The sequence below is a fragment of the Mobula birostris genome, chromosome 7 (genome assembly GCF_030028105.1).
Source record: "Mobula birostris isolate sMobBir1 chromosome 7, sMobBir1.hap1, whole genome shotgun sequence".
Lineage (NCBI taxonomy): Eukaryota > Metazoa > Chordata > Chondrichthyes > Myliobatiformes > Myliobatidae > Mobula > Mobula birostris.
This window is the reverse complement of record NC_092376.1, coordinates 114,833,216-114,852,093: the sequence shown is the minus strand read 5'-3', so window position 1 is coordinate 114,852,093 and position 18,878 is coordinate 114,833,216. Positions and strand designations below refer to the sequence as shown.

General features: G+C 44.2%; 1 protein-coding gene across 2 annotated transcripts in view; it reads right to left on the bottom strand.

Moving 5' to 3' along the window:
- The window catches only part of LOC140200386 (semaphorin-4C-like), a 79,262-nt gene extending 61,408 nt beyond the window's left edge, over nucleotides 1-17,854 (bottom strand). For both annotated transcript variants that reach the window (XR_011886613.1, XM_072263646.1), the window contains exons 1-2: nucleotides 17,350-17,854; nucleotides 2,537-2,694 (exon numbers count right to left, since the gene is read on the bottom strand). Coding sequence is in view for 1 of the 2 variants with exons in the window: in XM_072263646.1 (XP_072119747.1) it covers nucleotides 2,537-2,694; nucleotides 17,350-17,467 (276 nt within the window). In the remaining variant the exon portion in view is untranslated. The remainder of the gene's footprint in view (nucleotides 1-2,536; nucleotides 2,695-17,349) is intronic.
- Nucleotides 17,855-18,878: the final 1,024 nt, after the last annotated feature.

The following is an 18,878-nucleotide window of genomic DNA, read 5'->3' as shown; positions in this document are numbered from 1 at the left end:
TAGAGAACATGTCTCATAAAGAAAAGCTGAGTGAGTTTGGGCACTTTTCTTTGGAACAAGAGATGCAAGGTGACTTGATAGAGGTATATAAGATGATAAGACTCTTAGATTTAGTGGACAGTCAGCGTCTTTTTCCCCGGGAAGAAATGGTTGATAGAAGAGGGCATAATTTTAAGGTGATTGTTGGAATGTATAAGCAGGAGGTCAGAATTAGATTTTTAACACAAAGAGTGGTGGGTACGTAGAACGCATTGCCGGGGGTGGTGGTAAAGACAGATACATTAGGGACGTTTAAGATACTCTTGGATAGGCACATGGATAAAAGGAAAATGGAGGGTTATAGGCGACGGGAGGGTTAGATTAATCTTAGTGTAGGTTATGAGTTTGGCACAACATCATGGGCTGCAGAGCCTGCACAGTGCTGCACCGTACTATGTTTTGTGTGCCAAAATTCTCCATCAGACTACGTAATAGTTGATTGCTTGACTAAATTCTCATACACAACTCCACACTATTTCTGAGGGTCGTAGTGTTGCTAGGACCCTGTAACTTTTACACTACTCCATTAGCACATCTTTTGCATTGCATAGTATCTGAAGGTTTACTGAACTGTTGTACATTTCAGAACTTATTTCCTTTAACAGAATAGTTTCTGTAGAATACTGTTTGGTACTGTTTCATGCAGGTGCATTCTTACATCAGTTTCAATTACCACTATATTATTTGTTCTGAAAGTGATTTCCTTTTCTTCTATTTTTGCACTGAAAGGCTCAAACAGTTGATCATATATCCAAGACTTCCAATGTAACCAGCTGGAGTTTAAACAGCCAGTTTGTCCTCTTCTCCTTCTGACGTCATTGCCCTCAAAGCTGATGATATCCCACCAGAATATGGAAAGATTCCTACTGCTTTCTACCCATTTTATTTGGCTGCATACTGTGAATCACCCTTCTACAGTGTCTTTCTTCATGCAATTACAACAGCACTGGTCCATGAACCTATGAACACTACCTTGTTTTCCCTTGCACTACATATTTATTTATAGCATAATTTATAGTAGTTTTATATCTTTGCACTATACTGCTACTGCAAAGCAACAAATTTCACATCATGTAGGGCACAGATAATAAACCTAATTCTGACTGGAGCTGTAGGAAGCTCTTTCATCTCGTGAGTTTGTACGTTCTCCCCGTGACTGCGTGGGTTTCCTCTGGGTGCTGCAGTTTCCTCTCACAGACCAAAGATGTACCAGTTGGTAGGTTAATTGGACATTGTAAATTGTCCCGTGATCAGGCTCGGGTTAAATCAGGAGTTGCTGGGCAGTGTGGCTCAAAGGGCCAGAAGGGCCTACTCACACTGTATATCAGTAATAAATAAATAGATCGCAGATGGATGAGCGGAAGGTCAGAAAATTGGGCAGAATTTAAAAATCAGAAAAACATGACCATAAGTGTAGGGTTCGCGGTAATATTAACTGTAATGTTAACTGTTAACTGCTAATAATAAAATGGCTTCTCGGTAGTGTTATAGTGAAATAGTTTCTTTATAATGTTAACTGATGAGGTAATGTTCTTTGTAGCTGAAACGTTTGGGTTATAATTATAGATAACAGGGTATTAACCAACGGAATTCATGTTATTCTATCTGTATGTGTGGGAACCTGAGTGAGTGCGCGGGGAATTCGGCGAGGAGGGGCGAAGAGAAAGGATGTGCGGGAAGCGCTCTGGTAGACCACCGTGGTTGGTCCCAGTTCGAGGGTCGAGGAGTGCGGAGGAGATCGAATGATGGAGAGAAGACTCTTGTTTCTTGAGCTCCAACGATTGTGCACAAACTGATTAACTCTGATAAGTGTGGCGCCTTTTTCTTTTATATTTGTTTCCCTCTTAACCACATAGTCACAGTGAGATTTATAAAGTGTAATCATTTATTCGTACTTTGTGTACTGTCTGATATTTTACGTTGTGGGGTTTGTACCGGGGTGCATTACACAGCATCTACACAAACGTGCGACACAGTTTGGCGGGTAGATGGTGGTTTCCCCCTAGACAAACGTGAGGGGATAGCGCTGAGTGTTATGTAAGATTAATTAAGTGAAAAATTAGAGTCAGCAATACAGCAAACGAGAAGTAAGAACAGAAATTAAGAGTCCCCAGATATTTAAGAAAGAAAAGTGTTAAAAAGTAATGCCAAAGCTGCTGGAGGAGGTCAATGGGTGAGGCAGAATCTACGAAGGGAAACCCACATCAGCATTTCAGAGCAAGACTCTTCCTCTGAACTGGGAAGTAGTATGTACAGTAAATAAAAAAAGCATGCTTGCTGAACTAGTTGTTGACACAAAGATTGTCAGAAAAACAAGTTGCAAAAGGGCATCAGGAGGCTACAATGAGTTATAGATAAATTAAGTGGTTATAACTGGAGGCTTGCCCAACTGAATATCTTCCTTCAATTTAATAGATTCCAATGCATCAACATCAGTCAGGCATTTACTGAGTTCACAAATGACCAGAGTCTTACAAGATAGTTACTGTCTACTCACAGCTGCTTTAACCTCTTGGGTCACACTTATAAGACTAAGCGCAAACAAAGCGCCTCTGGCTCCCACATACAGAGTGTTTTCCTTCTTTCCCAGCAAGAATGTCCTGTAGTCAGACACACCCTCCTGAGAGAAACGCTGGACAACGGGTGCATGGAGATCTGCAATACAAAAAAAACAGAAGCATTAGAAAATAAAGACTTTGCTATTTGTTGCGTATTTAATATTTCAGTACTATTGTAAATACATTGTTTGATTAAGCATTCTTTGGTGTTTACATAATTGGTTATAATTTGTATGTAAAAGCACATGAATGGCATACGTCATTACATCACCACATCATAAGTGTGCATCTCACTAAATTAAAGAGCTAAGTACACACAAAATTTCTGGCTCCGTGTTTTTCTTTCAATTAGTTTTATGTTTTGGAGTTACAAAATGTAATACTGTTCTAGTTTAATTCAGAATGAATCTACTGGCCACTATGATACTGGTGCCCTAAAACTCCAGCTCTCAGGTAATGACACATGACTTATGGATTCAGAGCAGAGGAAACAGCAGTGAATATCTCTTAAATGTGAAACACGAAAAACACATTGTAACAGGACATTGAATGCAAACAAGCAGGTATTTGACTACTCATACCAAAACCACTTTAGCTGTACGTAGAGTACATATATATTTCCTCTGCACATTAAAAGGAACATTTGCGGGTCAGTAAATGCAGAATGTTTGTGCATAGTTATAGACATGTAACATTCTGTTTCAGACCAGGTGCAGCACCCCATAAAATATGTATTTGATGTAACAAGCTGGACTCAATTGCAGTGATCAGTAGAATATTTGCATATTGTGGCTATACTGGCAAAGGATAGATTTTGACTTCCCATACTGAAACATCTGTCTTCTTAAAAGCATATTCACATGGGTGGATGTTGTCAGTATAAAAGTTTAAGTGAAAACAGTCTGCTGTGTAATTCTCGAACATGTGTTGTTCATAATTTGGAAAACCCATGAATGCAGGGCTCTCACTTAGGTTGAAATTGAAATTCTGCCCACATCTTTTATGGATTGCATCACATTTAGAAGGTTTACTGAAACACTATGTGGTGGAAATACGTTTTCGCTTGGATGCAGATCAAGTTTGCAACAGCCCATCTGAAACACATTTGCAGTAATGAAGGTGACTGGACAATGATTAACGATCTGACTGGAAGGTGTAGCAAAGAGAACAGTCTGAGGAGATTGAATGGGAAGCTAATCCAGAAAAAGCAAAGTTCTCATCTCCAATGTGAGATTTTGAAAACCAGACAGTTCAAACTCCAGTTTAAACTTTAAATCCAATGCCAAAAGACCACCAGTGAGTGTGGGTGGGTCAGTTAATCATAACACTTTCCCTCAAGAATCCAGATTGCAGCCTCTATTAGGACTGTTGTTGGCTCCTTACTTAATGAACATGTGTTCAGACAATGATAACATTCACTCCAGTTTACAGCTGGGGCTGCTTCAAGACTGTATGAAAGTTAGGAAAAAATGGAACAGGACAAATTGAAGTAGACTGCTTCTAGCTGGGGAGCCTGAAGTGGGGACAAAGACACATGCAAGATGGGTGGAAGAGCAATTAAGCCAATTTTCTTCACTCAGGGAGTTGCAATTGCTTTGGGCTGAGTCAACTTTCCAGGGTTACTGATCAAGATAGAATCGGTATCAATGTTGTACATTAAGTATATGGGAGAGAGGGGTTGGGCAAATTTGTTTAGAGCACTTTATTCAAAGAATTAATGAACCCGGACGAAAACTAGCAGAGCAGGTTAGCTTGTTTCCATGGCTAATTTCTTGGCACGTCAGGTTCTCTAGAGCAAGCAGCATTAAGTCAGCCTGCATCCTTCTCCCAGCCAATCCCCTGTGGGCATCAAATACCAGGAATCCAAGGATGCAAGGTCCACCCATCATCATAGCTTTGGTTAACACCAGCTGGAGGTGCCCATTGTGTAATCATTGCCTGACCTTACGCAGAGCATTTGGGGGAGTAAGAGTCTAAAATCTTGAGAGAAAACAAGTCTACTGATGGATTATAAGGAGGGAGGATGAAGTGATGCCAAGACTTGTAATTTAGTTCTTTAGCAATCAATATTGATGTGCTTCCACCATAATAATATATTATGCTGTTTTTGCTGTGTAAAACAATCTAAGGATGTAAAGTAAATTAAGGATTAACATCTTAAATATCCTCATGGACTTTAGGGTTTCTGAAACCTGGAGCATGCCTGTGATGTTCCAGTGACATCCTAGTCAACTTCTTTAATTCCATTATTAAATACCCCTACAGCAATCCAGGATCTTCTAACCTTACTTAAATTCCTGTTGCTGTTCATCGTCTATAGCTCAGCATTTAATTACCATTATTCCCACAATCCTGATTGAGAAGTTGCAGAACCTGGGCTTCCATACATCCCTCCGCAATGGGATTCTCAACTTCCTAACCTGAAGACCAGAATCTGTGTGGATTAGTGGTAACATATCCTCCTCGCTGCCCTACTCGCTATATACACATGACTGTGTGGCTAGGCATAGCTCAAATACCATCTATAAATTTGCTGACGATGCAACTATTGTTGGTAGAATCTCAGGTGGTGATGAGGGGGTATACAGGAGTGAGATATGCCAACTAGTGGAGTGGTGCCACAGCAACAACCTGGCACTCAACGTCAGTAAGACAAAAGAGCTGATTGTGGACTTCAGGAAGGGTAAGACGAAGGAACACATAGTAATCCTCATAGAGGGATCAGAAGTGGAGAGAGCGAACAGCTTCAAGTTCCTGGGTGACAAGATCTCTGAGGATCTAACCTGATCCCAACATATTGATGTAGTTATAAAGAAGACAAGACAGTGGCTATACTTTATTAGGAGTTTGAAGAGATTTGGCACGTCACCAAATACACTCAAAAACTTCTACAGTTGGACCATGGAGAGCATTCTGACAGGCTGCGTCACTGTCTGGTATGGAGGGGCTACTGCACAGGACTGAAAAAAGCTGCAGAAGGTTATAAATCTAGTCAGCTCCATCTTGGGTACTAGCCTACAAAGTACCCAGGATATCTTTAGGGAGCAGTGTCTCAGAAAGGTAGCGTCCATTGTTAAGGACCTCCAGCACCCAGGGCATGCCCTTTTCCCACTGTTACCATCAGGTAGGAGATACAGAAGCCTGAAGGCACACACTCAGAGATTCAGGAACAGCTTCTTCCCCTCTGCCATCCGATTCCTAAATCTTTGGACACTACCTCGCTTCTTAAAAAAAAAATACAGTATTTCTGTTTTTGCACTTTTTAAAAAATCTCTTCAATATACGTAATTGATTTACTTGTTTATTATTATTATTATTATTATTTTTTCTCCACTCAATTATGTATTGCATTGAACTGCTGACACTAAGTTAACAGATTTCACGTCACATGCCGGTGATAATAAACCTGATTCTGATTCTGATTCCTGGTGTCAGTTGGGTAGTAATAAATGGCATGTAGATCTTAGGATAAAACTCCATCTATTCAATCTATTTCTGTCCTTTCTATCTGCAGTTAGTGCAAAGGCACAATTTTAAATCAGTATCTCTGAGATTTGTGGGAAAGAGAATACACACTTAGAAATGCCAGTGCCCCGAAGTAACTGCAGTCTACGGTTGCTGCATAGTGGGCCACACAATTATTTGGTCATGGCACTCACAGATGCAGACTTCAGTCATGCCTGAGGCCTTGTATGTCTTCATGGTAAAATGTGCCACCAGAAACCGAGATAGGGTCTGTCAATTCAACCAGGAGAGAGGTGTGGTGGTGATTGGAGCCTCGTTTAGAGCAAGTCTAGTGATAAGCGGTGAGGGAGCAGTGGAGGGCGGTGGTGGTATTTGTAAAAAAAAAATTGAGAGGCCATGAGAGAGGTTGCCAGAAAGGTCAATATCCAACGTAGGAGGCAGTGATTAAGCGGATTCTGTGCCTCAGAGTTGAGTGGCGGATCGTGGGGTGAATGGTTTGCTGGAGTTTGGGTCAAGGCTTTAGTGGGCCAGAGGGTCCGAGCTTGATCCACAAGACCATCATATGATAAGGAACAGAATGGTAAATGCAGAGAGGGGAGAACAAGCAAGCCTTTTGTTGTTTTATATTTAAAGTATTCATTCAGATGGCTGATTAGGAAAAAGTGGCTGATGTGCTGTTCATGGACTTTGAAATGGAATTTGATAAAATCTAATTATCAAAGAGGTATCAAAATAATGAAGAGTGTTGAGAGAGTAGATAAGAAGAACCTGTCCCATTGGCAGGTCAGAGCACCTGACAGCCCATAACGAAGAGAATTGTGAAAATAACTAAACATGAAGTGAAGAAGGAAAAAAGATTTTTGTGCAACAACTTGTTAGGTCTGAATGGCTACCACCCAGGTGGGATAGTGGAGGTTAGTTCACAGGGGAACTGGTTAAGCCAGCAAGAGGAAAACCTGCCAATATGTGGCAAAAGTATAGGGTGGATGGGTTGGAAGTATAGGGTGGATGGGTTGGAGTTCACTGGGTTTCTCTTGCACTGAGGCACAATAGATTCAAATGAGCCAAATAGCCTCCTTTAAATCTGTAAGCATTTGTGATTCAGCAACAGTGCATGCATGCAATGGGCTTTATAAACATTGAGGCATTTCTGTGTTGACCAAAGAGAATCTGTTGGCACTGCCTCATACACTCCTGGCTGAAGGATGCCAGACTTGTTGAATGCATGATTGAATCAGTCTCTGCTGCTTTCTAATAGATTATTTTCAATGGGGACTTCCTGAAGTCTCTCTCAGTTGACCAGCCTTTTCATGTACTCTCATAGAAGACAATCAGTAAGGAGAGATGTCAGGCTTGAGCCAAAGGGTTTGTAAGCTATATATCTCATTAATATCATCTCATTAAATGGCCCTCTTTCTACCTACCAAACTGGGAGTCAACTATGTTACACTGGTGTTCTCTTCTCTCTAAATTATATTTTTACAGAATTAGCATTCCTATCAGTGTCACCACCTGCATGAATACAACTCAAAAACTGTTGCACAGCAATATTGAAAAACAGATACATCAGCCACTGCATTTTCTAACGTCCATGTGTCCATTCTAAGGAAATTTATTTATCTATTTTTTTAAATTTAGAGATACAGTCTGTTCCACCAACCAGCTTATTTAACAATAGCCTAATGACAGGACAATTTACAATGATCAATTAACCCTCTAACTGGTACATCTCCGGATTGTGGGGGAAACCAGAGCACTCGGGGGACACAAAGGAAAGAACGTACAAACTTTCTTACAGTGGATGCCGGAATTGAACTCTGAACTTCAACACCGAGCTGTAATAGTGTCCTACTAACCGCTATGCTACCATATGAGTGACTTATATTACCCACAATCTCAAACGGCTCACAAGGAACTGAAGGCATTTGCTTTATCCTGGAGGGGAAAAACAGTGCTTTTTTATGGAGAACAGAATGAAACAGAGGAAGTTAGCATAAGTGGACAAAAATTGATCGAAGTCTGCAGATGATTAAAGATCATCCCTTTGCTACTCCCTGTGTGGGAGTAGCAAAGGGATGGAGAGAATTAAAAGACTATGAGGTCAGGGTTGCCATGGGGATAAAGTTGTAGACATAATCCAGCTAATGTGTTCATGGGGACAGTTAAAAAGGGAGTAAATGAAAAGCTTTGAAGTAAGTTAGAAGGTAAGAACACACAGAAATAAAAAATCTGTCTAGTGCTGGTTGAGGGACAAATCCAGCAGGTCAGTCTGTGTTATACTTCATATTCAGTCTGGAAGGCTGTGGCCTGTCTGTGTGGAAGGTGTTGTTCCTGAAGCTTACATTTAGCCTTGCTATAACAGTACAGGAAGTCTCAAATAGGTAAAATAAAGTGGGACTGAGATGACAAACTAAATGGCAGGAGATAGGAAGCTGTCAGTCACTCATGCGAACTGAATGCAGATGTTCCCTAAAGCACTCTGCAATCTGCATTTGGTTTCTCCGATGCAGCAGAGACTATAACATGAACACCAACTGCAGTAAACTAGATTGCAAGTGAATCCCTGCTTTGCTTGGAGAGGATGTTTGGTCTCTGGATGGTGAGAAGGAAAGAGATGAATAGACAAGTGCCACATCACCTGTAAGAGTGGGAGTTGTAGTTGGTAGTGATGACAGAGTAGACCAGGGAGATTTGAAATGCTGAAAAGAAAGGGAATGGGGTGGGGTATCTGGTAGTGGAACATTGTTAAACCTGGTGGATATTGCTAAGCATGATCTGTTGAATGTGAAGGCTAATTGATGGAAGATGAGGACCAAGGATTCCATCCTTGCTCAGCAAGAGCTGGTCAGGAAGAAGTGCAGACAGTAGTTGAGATGGCACTCTATCGACCCTGGTAAAGAGAATTCATAGTTCAGGAAGAAAGAAGACATTCCAGAAGCATCTCTGTGGAAAGACTTTTCATCAGAACAAATACTAACAGGAGATGAAGAATAGCCCTAAGTCCTTACAGCAGTCAAGGTAGAAAGAAGTACAATCAAATAGTAATGGAAGTTTGTAGGCTTCTAATAGATGTTTATGGCTACTGTATCCATTAAATGGAGACAGAGATCTACAAAGGGAAGAGGCAAAGCTGGACCATGTGAACTTCAGATCATGATTGAAATTGGCAGCAAAACATAAGAGTTTGATATGAGTGTAGGGTAGGAAGCAGCACCAATCCATGTACCATTAGAAAAATTACAGGAGGAGCTCCAACAAGCACTCACAACACGCTGGAGGAACTCAGCAGGTCGGGCAGCATCCATGGAAAAGATCGGTCGAGCCCAAACTATCGACTGATCTTTTCAACAAATGCTGCCCGACCTGCTGAGTTCCTCCAGCATGTTGTGAGTGTTGCTTTGACCCCAGCATCTGCAGATTATTTTGAGCTCCAACAAGGACTGAAAGACTGTTTCATGTGTCCCACAAAAATACAGATATAACTTGGGACCATGCGAGATGCCACAGCAGTACCTTTGATCTGGAGAAAGTGAGTGGAGTTGAAGGAGAATGGATGTGAAAAAAATGATGCTATATTGTAGATATTATGAACAGCTTTAGTTTAACCTTTATGCAAAACATTCTTTATTAACATCTACAATTTGGTGATATGCTACAGACTCTTCAGAGATATTTCACAGACTGGTAACAAGTCATATTGCGGTCAAATGCAGATTGCTCCAACATTCATGGACTCAGGGCCTTGGACTTTTTTTTTGTGTGACTGTATTTTACTGATATGTTATATGTGCTATGTGCTATGTGCTATGCCAGCCTTGTGCTGTGTGTGACTATTGGAACTGTGTTTTGTACCTTGATCCCAGAGAAACACGGTTTCATTTGGTCATATTCGTGGGCATTCATGTATGGCTGAATGATAATTACACTTGAACTTGAACTAAGAATTTTACACTTGCATTACTGGATTCCAGTGAGTATCTTCACAGGCAGGATAATATTCAGGTTCCTACAAAAGGACTTGCTACTACCACTTCAACAAAGATTTTGTTTTCCTTATCAGTGTGATGATGTTACTGTGATAAAGTTATCATTGTGATGACAGTGATGATGAGAAGAACATGCAAGCTCCTTATAGACAGTGCCAGGAATTGAATCCAGATCACTGTTGCTTTCAAACATAAAGGTAACCACACACCAGCTCTCTTCTGAGTAATCCCATCACTCCCATTCCCTCACTGTATTTCTTTGTAGCCATCGTACTTAATCTCTGTTACAGGCTCATCAACACCCCTTTTATTCTTCTGCCACTTATAGCAGCCAAAAAACCAACCAGAATATCTTTGGAATACAGGAGATAACTAGAGCATATAGCAAATCTCCAAGTTGTCCCATAGAGAACATGCAAACCCCTCACAGACAGTATCCAAGGACAGGACCAAACCTGGGTCCCTGGAGCTCTGAGCTAGCTGCACTAATTGTTGTGCCACCCTGAGCTTGCATTTAATTCAATCAGAATTTCACCTCGCTGCACTTTGTGAATTGTTGATTAAACAGTTTCAACAGTGAGTCACGTTAGCATAGGGTGCAATAAAATAGCACCTCTTCAAATCCTTCACCCTATATCATTTAATGTTTCACACAGCATTACATCATTCCCACATAAAATACAATCATGTTGCATTATTTTTAAACATTTAACCCAGAGAAATTGATGGCGAGGCAGAAAAATGAACTTGCAATGAGCCAAGCTGTGAAGTGGGTAATTGAGGGATTTTGCAGTCACACTGTCTCATTTCTTCAGCCAAGAATCAGGAGGAAGGAGCAGATGTTCCTTTCGGGTCACCACCAACAATGCTGACAACAGGTCCACCAATCTCATTCCGAGTTTGTAGTTCAGAGATCAGAACAAAATGGGAAAGATGCCAGAAAAAAAATAGGTGGGAGTTTAGACATAACAGATTCTTTTAAATTGCAAGTGAACTAAAGAGCTTTACTATTTTTGTGGAAAGTTTTAGGCAGGCAAAAGATTTGAACTTTTGCCATTCTACACCAGCTTAAACTGACTACAGAATATATTAATTTGTTGCTTCATATTGTATCCATAAGCAGATTCCGAGATGCATACATGCATAGGGTGTTGAAGATAGGGCAGTGTATATCCTCCAGAATTCTGCAGAGCAGAACAAACAGATAATATCAATCAAGATTCAAAACATGTGCAACTCTGGAGCTAGTACACTCCAGAATAGCATAAATGTTCAGGAGGAAGGAGTCCTTTTTAACCACCCCAACACCTACAAATCAACCAATACTGTTTAATGATTATCAAGTGTTTAAGGTTTATCACTATTTATTTTTTATGCAACTGCTGTGATCTTTCAAAGGTCTGCTGCTTTGCAAAGTTGCTTCAGGTTGTAAATGTCTTCAGGGAATGGGGTAGTGAGTGTGTAAAGAAGCAAACTGACTTCAAAGCACTTGCATAATCCTGTCCCAGGCAGGTCAGCATGTGGTTATTCCCCCAAGAAATATAGTTAAGAGGGTAAATGAAGAAATAACACGCAGAGCAGATCAGGCTGCTGGAAGAGCAAGGAGGAGAAGAGCTTTCAGCAGGATACTACATCCACCATGGTGTGCTGCAAAGAATTTTCCTACCTGAACATCACAAATAAATGATGTGCATGATGCTGAACTTTAGGGTTATGGTTATGAGGTTATGGGGACTTTGGGGAAGAGTAATCATAATATGATAGAACTGTACTTAAAAATTTGGTGATTTAGTTCAGTATGATAAAAGAGGCTCCATCTTAAATAAAAAAAGGCACGGAATGTGAGTGGGCTGTAATAGTTTGGATAATGACAATAAAAAAGTTTAGCTAGAATTTAAGAAATTAATATACAATTTATAAGGTGAAATGCATTCACTTAAAGCAAAGAGAAACAAAAAAGGTAATGTGCACAAGAAATTAAAGATAGCAAAATGCTTTTAAATTTTGCCAAAAAGCCAAAAGGTCTAAGAATTGGGAAGATTTCAGAATTCAGCAAAAGAGGACCAAGACATTGATAAGGAAATGGAAAGTGAGAACAGCTCCTTTTTTAATTATTGGGAGCCTTATTCCCACAATCCTTTTAATTTTCTTTCACTGGAAATTAGCTCATAATGCTATGCAACATCAAAAATTTCTAAAGGAAATAATATTTAAACTTCGAGAAAGACCTGCTGGGCAGGCAGCACCACCAACCAGCTTGACAGATTACCTGAGTTTTATACTGAAGTGATAGATTGCCTGAATTTTATACTGAAGTGACAGATCCCGTTTTATATTGAAATGACAGATTACCTGAATTTTATACCAAAATAACAGAATTCCTGAGTTTTACACAGAAATGGCAGATTACCTGAGTTTTATACTGAAATGACAGATTACCTGTTTTATATTGAAATGACAGATTGCCTGAACTTTATACTGAAATGATGCCAGGTGAAAATCTGATGCATTACTTTTTTTTACCTCCATCAGATAAATGATAACTATACCAGCAACAAATTCAATAAGGAAATTGTTGATTTATTTTAAATTGAGGGAAAGTCTGAATATTCTACCTATTCATTCTTCAATTCATGCCAAATGAACTAACAGTGTTATTTTGTTATTAAGTTAAGGAATGCAAAGTCAGCCTAACCTTCCCGTAAAACGGCCAAAAGCTGGGGCTCACTCACCATCCTCCCTACAACAGATAAGTACCCTATCAGGTCCACACCAGCTCTCTTCAGAGTAATCCCATCACTCCCGTTCCCTCTTCGTATTTTTATTTCGTAGCTGTGGTAAACAATACATATATATATGTTGTAACTGGGTTAACTGTCTGGACACGCCCCTCTGCTGACTGCCCCTGTGGCTCCTCCCACAGAGTCCTGTATAAAGGTGTTCGCCTTGCCCCTCCCCCTCAGTCCGGGGGCAGATACTCACCGTGGAGGTCGTATTGTACAGCGAATAAAAGCCTTTCAGTATTTTACCAAACCTCAGTCTTTTGGAGTTATTGAAGGTGCTTCAATTTTTTTCGCTGTACATTTTAAAGCATGGAACATGCGCTGAGACCAGACAAATTAGACCTCAATCTGCAAACACCTGAAGCTGGAAATGCTTTCGAACTCTGGCTGGTCTGCTTCGAAGCGTACCTAGAGGAGATTAAAGCGACCGACACCGTAGCGAAGTGCAGAGTTCTACTCTCCAGGGTCAGTCCACAGGTCTATTCACTGATCAGAGACCAGCCGAGATACAATGGCACGATGAGCGCCCTCAAAAGACAATACCTGCAGCTGATAAACAGCGTCTACGCTCGGCACCGCTTAGCGACACGGCAACAGCGGCCTGGGGAATCGAGTTCTGAGTCCGGGCGAGCCTGCAATTGCCAGGAGCTGATGGCGGCGCAGCATACAGAGCTCCTAGTGAGGGACGCCTTCGTCACGGGGAATAGGTCAGTGTACATGTGCCAGCGGCTGCTGGAAAAAGCCGATCTTACCCTAAATTCAGTGATCCAGCTGGCTGATACGTTGGAGGCTGCTCTGCACAACTCCGAGGCTCTCCAGGCACGCGATCCCATGATGGCCTCGTGGGCGCCGCAGACCCCGCAACCCGCCGACGAATCGACCTCAGCTGCCGCCAGTCGTGAGTCCGCGAAGTGCTACTACTGCGGACTGGAGAAGCACCCCCGGAAATGCTGCCCAGACCAACAAGCTACCTGCTCCAGCTGCGGAAAGAAGAGTCACTTCGCCAAGGTCTGTAAGTCAAGACTGCAAGCGGGATCGAGCAGTGCCGCGTGCGAGACATGGGGGTCGCCATCTTGCCTGCTGCCATCTTCCCTGCACGCCACCACCACGTGCGAGACATGGGGGCCACCACCTTCCCTACACGCCAACACCACGTGCGAGACATGGGGGCGGCCATCTTGGTCGGCGCCACCTCCCACCGCCTACGACCAATGAGTGCTCACGGGGCACCTCACTGCGCCGGACCAAGACAGCGACCCCACCCTGGCTTCCGTGACCCTCGACCAAAGCGCTCCCCACCAGCTCGCAAAGTCAATGATGGACATCCTGGTGGAGGGGCACAGGACAAGCTGCCTGTTTGACACAGGCAGCACGGAGAGTTTTATCCACCCGGCCACGGTGCAGCATTGTGGAATCATGATACGGCCGGTAAGTCAGAGGGTCACCATAGCTTCCAGGTCACATACAACAGACAGCCGGGGGTGTTGTGTAGCGACGCTAGTGGTGCAGGGCACAGAATATCGAGACTTTACGTTACTAGTCTTGCCTCAACTGTGTGCCCCTGTGCTATTGGGGCTCAACTTCCATAGCCACCTGAAGAGCGTGACAATGAAGTATGATGGGCCACTCCCGCCAATTACTGTCATAAATCCCCTGTTTTGTAGAGATATGTCACGTACCCCGCTACTGACCACACACACACACCGACCCGCACATCCCACCCAACATCATGCCAAATGCCACACTACCAACACCACTTGCGGCCTTTCCACCCTCAGGATCCCTCCCCCACCGCTGTTCGCCAACCTGACCCCCCCACTGTAAACCTGTGGCAACTAAAAGCAGGAGGTTTCAATCTCACCTTTAACAAGGACAAGTGTGTATTCGGGACCACCCGACTTGCTATCCTTGGGTGTGTCGAGGAGAATGGAGTCATTGGCCCTGACCCTGACCGTATGCGCCCCTTGTTGGAACTCCCTCTTCCCAACACCCTCACAGCCCTCAAAAGGTGCCTGGGCTTCTTTTCATATTATGCTCAATGGGTCTCTAACTACGCAGGCAAGACCCGCCCCCGGTCAAGTCCACCACATTCCCCCTCTCAGCCGAGGCCCGCGCGGCCTTCAGCCGCATAAAAGGGGACATTGCCAAAGCAGCAATGCATGCAGTGGATGAGGCCATTCCTTTCCAAGTAGAGAGTGACGCCTCCGACTTTGCGCTGGCTGCTACCCTCAACCAGGCAGGAAGACCAGTGGTGTTCTTCTCCCGAACCCTTCAAGACCCTGAAATTCTGCACTCCGTGGTAGAGAAAGAGGCCCAGGCCACAGTGGAAGCTATTAGGCACTGGAGGCACTATCTTGCCGGCAAAAGGTTCACCCTGCTAACTGACCAGCGCTCAGTCGCATTCATGTTTAGTAACCAACAGCGGGGCAAAATCAAAAATGATAAAATTCTGAGGTGGAGAATCGAACTCTCCACCTTCAACTATGACATCATGTACAGGCCTGGGAAGCTCAATGAGCCCTCCGATGCCCTATCCCGGGGAACATGCGCCAGTGCGCAGATCGACCGGCTATACGCCCTACATGCAGATCTTTGCCACCTGGGGGTCACCCGGCTTTTCCACTTCGTGAAAGCCCGGAACCTGCCTTACTCCCTTGAGATCAGGACGATAACCAGGGACTGCCAAGTCTGTGCAGAGTGCAAACCGCACTTCTACCAACCCGAAAAGGCACAACTCATCAAGGCCACCCGCCCCTTTGAGCGACTGAGTGTTGACTTTAAGGGCCCCCTTCCCTCCACCGACCGCAATGCGTACTTTCTTAACGTTATCAACAAGTACTCGCTGTTCCCCTTCGCCATCCCCTACCCTGACACCACTACCACGTCAGTTATAAAAGCCCTGCGCAAGCTCTTCACTCTGTTCGGATACCCATGCTATATCCACAGTGACAGAGGGTCCTCGTTTATGAGTGACAAGCTGCGCCAATATCTACTGGCTAGGGGAATTGCAACCAGTAGGACCACGAGCTATAATCCCCGGGGGAATGGACAGGTAGAGAAGGAGAATGGCACAGTGTGGAAAGCCACACTCTTAGCCCTCAGGTCAAAGGGACTGCCGGTCTCCCGCTGGCAGGAGGTCCTTCCCGAGGCACTCCACTCCATCCGCTCCCTGTTATGCACAGCCACCAATGCCACCCCTCATGAGCGGCTCTTTTCTTTTCCCAGAAAATCGACCACTGAAACCACCCTACCAACTTGGCTGACGTCCCCGCGGCCAGTGCTGCTCCGGAAACATGCGAGGAGCAATAAATACTCCCCGATGGTCGAGAGGGTTCACTTACTTCATGCGAACCCCCAGTATGTCTAAGTGGTTTTATCTGATGGGCAGGAGGACACGGTCTCCATCCGCGACCTGGCGCCCGCAGGAGCTCCGGGCCCCTACCCTGAACACTCCATGGTGACCATTAACCCCGTACCCACCAATATATGTACCCACGAGACACCGTGCACCCCAAACCTACACAGACACCACACGACACTCCCATACCGGGCGCGACGCACACGCACGAGGGATTAACAATGCCTAACGTGCTGGCACCTGAAGTCAGGCCGGAGCCAGCACAACTGCCATCGCCGGTGCAATCACCGCCGGTGCTACATAGATCACAGCGACGGACTCGACCGCCTGATAGACTTGACCTGTAAATATACTTGTCGTAAATATTGTCAGTCACTTCACCCAGTGAGACTCTTTTTGAAAAAAGGAGGGGTGAATGTGGTAAACCATGTATATATGTTGTAACTGGGTTACCTGCCTGGACACACCCCTCTGCTGACTGCCCCTGTGGCTCCTCCCACAGACCCCTGAATAAAGGTGTTTCGTCTTGCCCCTCCCCCTCAGTCCGGGGGCAGACACTCACCGTGGAGGTCATATTGCACAGCCAATAAAAGCCTTTCAGTATTTTACCAAACCTCAGTCTTTTGGAGTTATTGAAGGTGCTTCAGTAGCCATGCAATTTACTCTCTTTAACAGGTCATCAACGCCCCTTTTATTCTTTTGCCCTTTAATTTACAATCGCTAGATAACCATCCCGCATATCTTTGGGATACTGGAGTTAACTGGAGCACCTAGCAAATCTCCAAGCTGTCACACGGAGAACAGGGTAACTCCTCACAGAAAGCCACGACCAAGTCTGGGCTGGAGCTCTCAGGCAGCTCCGCAACAGTGGAACGTGCGGCACCACGCCCCTGCAAGCGCTATATATTGAGACGCCAAAGTAAAATCCTAAACTTGCAACGATGTTAGGAAATAAAATATTGCAGTCTATGCGTCAAAAGGATTAATCACATGTAAATCTGGGAATACACTGTTGTACAGCTTCGTCATGGCGGTTAATTCACCCAATCCAATACTTAATCCATTTCTAGAAACGGAATCGGTGTTATCCGAACAAAAATAAACAAAATAAGCCGTGATAAACGTTGCATTTCGGTGTCGGCACAGACTGAAACACTCACCATCAAATTCCCTCGTTTTCCTGGGAACCTCGCCCACATCCAGCGCAAAGTTTTGAGTTTGATAGAGAGCAGCAGGAACCAGCAAAAGTAAAACAGCTCGCTGGATTTTCCCAGTCATCCTGTTCGTGCCAAAAAAAAGCGCTAAAGCAAAATAAATCTGACGGTCAATGTTTGTACTTGCCCCGGAGCGGGCGACCTTTCTGTCCGCCTACTCTTTCATGAAATAGCAGAGCTTATTGTACTTCAGTTTAAGTTTCCTCTGCAGAATATTCACCCTAGTGCTCCGTATTTTTAAGTTGTGACGGGGGTTCGTCATAAATTGGCGGCGGCACTTTCTCCCTTCATCCTGTCCCCTCACGCCTGTGCTAGTGAGGCGATGTCCTCTCGGAGTTGGCTCTTGCTGTTCATCTGGAGGGATGCGCCAAATGCCTTCTCTGCCTGCGACCCTCCTACATTTTTTTAAATCCGTTCTTCTGATTGCACTATGCAGAATATTGATCGCTCATCCAGCAACATACAAAGCAAATAGAACACGCCGATCTAGCGCTAACCACCAGCGGGTGGATTTGCCCTTTAGTGCAGGATCCTGGCTGGATTTGGCGATGGAGGTTGGGGACTCGGCAGTAACATGATGCCATCTACCTCGTCATGGCCCGTGCACCTTAGTGTGCTCTGGAACTGTAACACTATATTCTGCACTCTGTAGTTTCACTATCCTGTTATACCTATGTTTTGAGACGATCTGTCCGGATAGCATGCAACATAATGATTTTTTCACTATCTCAATAATATCAGAATCAGAATCATGTTTATTTATCAACACTCACAACACGCTGGAGGAACTCAGCAGGTAGGGCAGCATCCGTGGATACGATCGGTCAACATTTCGGGCCGGAACCCTTGGTCAGGACTGAAGAGGGAGGGGGCAGGGGCCCTATAAAGGAGGTGGGGGGAGAGTGGGAAGGAGAAGGCTGGTAGGTACCAGGTGAAAAATCAGTAAGGGGAAAGATAAAGAGGTGGGGGAGGGGAGGCAGGGAGGGGATAGGCAGGAAAGGTGAAGAAGGAATAGGGGAAAACACAATGGGTAGTACACGGAGTCAGAACCATGAGGGAGGTGGTAGGCAGCTGGGTGAGGGGGCAGAGTGAAATAGGGATAGGGGAAGGGAGGGGGAGGGAATTACCAGAAGTTGGAGAATTCTATGTTCATACCAAGGGGCTGGAGACTACCTAGACTGTATATGAGGTGTTGCTCCTCCAACCTGAGTTTAGCCTCATCATGGCAGTAGAGGAGACCATGTATGGACATATCTGAATGGGAGTGGGAAGCAGAGTTGAAGTGGGTGGCTACTGGGAGATCCTGTCTGTTGTGGCGGACGGAACGGAGGTGCTAGACGAAGCAGTCCCCCAATCTGCGTCAGGTTTCACCGATGTAGAGGAGGCCACACTGGGAGCACTGGATGCAGTAGATAACCCCCACAGACTCACAAGTGAAGTGTTGCCTTACTTGGAAGGACTGTTTGGGGCCCTGA